General features: G+C 32.9%; 1 protein-coding gene and 1 long non-coding RNA gene across 3 annotated transcripts in view; one reads left to right on the forward strand and one right to left on the reverse strand.

Moving 5' to 3' along the window:
- LOC102677284 overlaps positions 1-4,363 on the forward strand; it is a 34,983-nt gene that overhangs the window by 4,248 nt on the left and 26,372 nt on the right. The gene's annotated exons all lie outside the window — the stretch shown is intronic.
- LOC102677370 (sodium-coupled monocarboxylate transporter 1) overlaps positions 1-4,363 on the reverse strand; it is a 23,183-nt gene that overhangs the window by 2,030 nt on the left and 16,790 nt on the right. The window contains exon 5 of one of the 2 annotated variants that reach the window (XM_006609334.2): positions 4,100-4,241. In XM_006609334.2, the coding sequence (XP_006609397.1) occupies positions 4,100-4,241 (142 nt within the window). Of the gene's footprint in view, positions 1-4,098; positions 4,242-4,363 lie in introns of both variants that reach the window. The other variant, XM_031515023.1, reaches the window with a different exon arrangement.

Here is a 4,363-nt window from a genome sequence, read left to right on the forward strand (position 1 = left end):
TCCTGGAACATGCATATTATATTTTTTCTTTTTTCATTGAAATACGAAATATACACTTAAACTCNTATTAGTCTCTATTCTCGCTGCTCGATCTTAACAACGTATGTCGTTCTTAGATACACGCGAGGTCGACTCGATAACGTTGAGCACCTTAGCCAGAGGAGGGAGTATCTAACGTTAAAAGTTTGGCCTGCTGCCATTTGACCCTACCGTGGGTGCCAGCCGAAAGACTCATTGATTATGTGGTAAAGGGTAGTGCGGAATTTCGCGAATCGGAAGGTATTTCGGCCAAAGATGGACCGCGTGGAAATCTGTTCAGCCGAGTTAAAGAGACGGAGTGAATTCGCGAAACTTTTTAGGACACTTTGAAACTCTCTTAATCCCACGACAGTTCCATTTTCCATAGAATTTCAATCGAATGCCGAGAGAGAGGGAAAGATACAGAATATATCGTAAATTTTTAAAACAATTTCGAACGATTATCTTAAAATTTCGTTCGAATTTTTCCGTAAGTAAGCAGCAATTTTTTTTTTCTTTCTTTTTTCCATTCTCTATGGGAACTTTATCAACGGCCCTCGAAAATGTGTAATAAAACGACAAATCGTCGGTAGTTTTGCCCGCGCTGTTATATACCCTAATAAAAATCCATACGATGAAACATTTTTATCGCGAGAGTGGAGAACGCAGCCATGACTGCGATTATATTCTAATAAAAATCCATTTCGGGCCGAGGTTTTTATCGCGACCGTACCGACACTTCGTTTGTTCGAATTTATGCACTAATAAAACGGTCCTGTCCTCGTCGATGTGTTACGTTATCCCGAAAGGGATAAATTGCCTTTGGAATCGATTGTTAATTTGTATTTCGTATTTTTTTTTTTTTTCTCTCTCTCTCTATCTAGAAACAATGACACGCGAGGGACCAAAGGTTTTCGCGTGTCCGACTCGTTTAAACCTCAAACGAGATCTTTTCGCGCTCGAATCTCTGGTTGTACAAGATTTAATTGGAGATTTCATTCGTAAAATGCGAAGAGACGAGTATACAGAGCCGGACAAAAGTATTGGCATTGCTGTAATTTTTTTCTTTGCAACGTAGGATTTTTCCCTCTAATTTTTTATCGAAAATATAATTTTAGAATTCAAGTGTAAAATATTAAACTGTACGATATTATTTGTAATGCAAAATAGATTGAAATATTTCGAGATAAAATTCTAAAAATTTATATATTTTGCATAAATTTAGAATTTACAAAATATTATTATATCTAATGCTTAAATCAAATATTATTTTACGTTTAAGTAAAATATTATTTCCTATTTACATTTGGTTTCGAAAATAGGATATACAATTTATGCACATTTGAAATATTATATTTCATTATGTAAATATTATTTCAAAACTCTATTTCTTTTATAAAATAGTATCTATCTGTAGTGATATTTAGTTTCTCTAAAAATTAGCCCTTTATTAAATAATTTTAGACTCTAGAATTACATTTTGACAAAATGTTGGAGGAAAAAATTCTCAGAATAGAGATTTACGAAGAACGTCACTAGCAGAGTATACGTATATTTTTGTTCGGTACTTTATGAATATTAAACTCGTAAAATTTGAAGTGATATTTTTTCTGCGGAGAATTATCCATATTTTATTTGTCTAAATCCTTTTAAAATGGCTGAGTTATTATTTTTTCGCGAAAGAGTTTCGTATCTCCCGCGATTTCTGACTAATAATTTCGAATTTCAAAAGCTGAATAAATAAAATATGGATATTTCTCGAATTCGTACGTCAATCTTTTCACGTTTTGAATGAATGAATTTTTTTTTTTTTTAAATCTTAATGGAATCGACCGGATGTATGGTTTCTTCGTTTCGAATCATTCAAAGATTTAACTTTTATCCTCATGGAAGGACGAAAAGAAGTTCGCAAATTACTTTCAGTCTGCTTTTCATCGTAGGTGTTCATCGTCCATGAAAAACGGAGTTATTGCGTCATGTGAGTTATGAAAGGGGAGCGAGATGTGGTTTTTTTTAAACGACGAACGTCTCGATACTATTTAATATTTTTCCAACTGTTCCAATGGTTCTGAACGAAAAATGAAAAATACGTTTCGCGTATTTAAATGTCATGTCGTTAATTGTAAGACACGTCATTAAAATTCACTTAACTTGTTTCGATAAAATGCGAGGAGAAATCGATAATCGAATGGAACGTTATTTATTTATTTATTTTTTTCTTAATTTTGATAAACAAGGATAAAGACCGATCAATCACAAGTAAAAGAAGATTAGATAAGTGTAAGAATTTATATAATCAAGTGAAATGGTTATCACTGAAAGACACGCGACTCATAGTCAGCTTATAATAATAATAATAATAATAATAATATCCAGTAAGATAAACTTCAAGCAGGAATAATTTCTAGCAAGCGTGATGATGATTCATATTGCGCACGTGATTGACCTTTTAATTGAAATGCCAATCGTCAATTGAACCACACCATAACCTAAACTGCACAATTCCATCAAAGTTAATTATTTGGTTTTTATTAAACACTTAACAATATACATTTTTCAAGAAATGGATTTAATTAACGAGTATCTCAATTGGAAGATTGAGAATCATGAAATTCACTGTTACTATTCCAATTTAAAATCTATTAAAATAAGAGAATATAAAACAAGGAAAGTTATTTCAAGCTTCGTATAAAAACTTCGTATAATTAATTTCTCTAAAATGTTTTGTACATTGATCAATATCACTGTGATCCCGCCAATTGTCTCAATTCGGAGGAAAAGAAATAAAAGGAGCGAGTAAAAAGCGGAAAGAAAAAGTAGACACGATCAATCGGACAGAGTTTCTTTGAGATCATTCCCGGAAGGATTTCCCTCCTTTCGTCTTTCTAGCTCGAGGGAAAACAGTCGATTTCGTGTACACGTCGACTAAGTGATCCGCAAACTTTCAACTCACACCCCTCTTACTTTATTTCTGGGATACAAGACATATTCTTCCTTCACGCTTCGTAAAGAGATGTGGTCGATGATAGTTCCGATTGCTTGGCGGAAAGCCGCTCTAAGGGGTCAACAATGGCGGCAACAATGGCGGCCGTAAGAAATTAATCCAATTAATTCTTATCTCGATCATTTTTTTTTTTTTTAATGATATCGCAAGCAATCTAGGTCAACGAAGTTCAGCAAAATATTTTTTTCGGTTTTCTAGAAAAATTTTTTCGTCCAAAAATTTATTTTCGTTTGAATAAAGGATTACAAACTATCATTTCAGAAAACTTTATTAAAAATACTGGTATCATTTTTTTTTATTTATAATTGAATTGTAAAGGAAAGGCAATCTTTTTAGTGTATAATCAAAATTCATATGTAGAAAAGAAGAAAAATAATTACTCATTATATGAAAAGATCGAGAATCATTGTTTCTCAAGATTTTAAAATATCTATCCAAACTCTTTCCTATCGAATTTTTAATACACAAATCGCTTATTGAAAAATCACTTCTACGTTTAAATATATCGAATCTCGTAACACGTAATGTTATCTACACAATACTTATTTACATATCAGCCGCGTAAAATGCTAATATCGTGCATGCCTCGAAGTCATAGCGTACACAAGCGATTTCTGTATTCCGCAAACTTCTCGAATATACCGTCTAATATTTTTCTCTTTTTCTTTCTCTCGGCCGAAACACCATAGATAGATTTCGGGGAATCAATGGTTCGAGGAATTTCGAAAATTCACCGCGAGATACGGCCGCGAGCCGTGTAATTTATTCCTCGCTAAATTATTACGAAAATGCGAGGTAACACGGTTAACAATAAAAGTACGAAATACGTCAAAATGACGGGTTTCCAATTTTTCAATGTTCTCACAATTACGAGAAATATACGGGTGGTTTACCCGCGAAATTAATTTGATTTTTATCGAGATAGAAACATCATCGTACGTACGTATACCCATATCAACCATTTCCATTAATAATTCCATCTTATATCCAACCGGGTGAAATCGATTTTGCAGTTTCATTTATTATTAAATTTTCAATTTGATTTAGGAAGATTTGATAAAAGAAATTATATACTCACTTGATCACTTTCCTCTCGCTAGTCATGCTACAATATCTCTGCACGAAGTTTTGCTGACAACCGAAGATGGACAGGCTCATGAATAATTGACCCAGAGTTGCCGACAGAGTCGTCACTCTAAGTGTGGGATCGAAATTCATGCTGAAACCAGAGATCGGTTCGATTAATTTGCGAGGAATTGATCTATAATCTTCTTGTTTTTCAAAATTTTACGAAATTAATGAAAATGCTTGGGAAATGTTTTTTTTTTTTTTTTTTTTTAA

The sequence above is a fragment of the Apis dorsata genome, unplaced genomic scaffold (genome assembly GCF_000469605.1).
Source record: "Apis dorsata unplaced genomic scaffold, Apis dorsata 1.3 scaffold_52, whole genome shotgun sequence".
Taxonomy (NCBI): domain Eukaryota; kingdom Metazoa; phylum Arthropoda; class Insecta; order Hymenoptera; family Apidae; genus Apis; species Apis dorsata.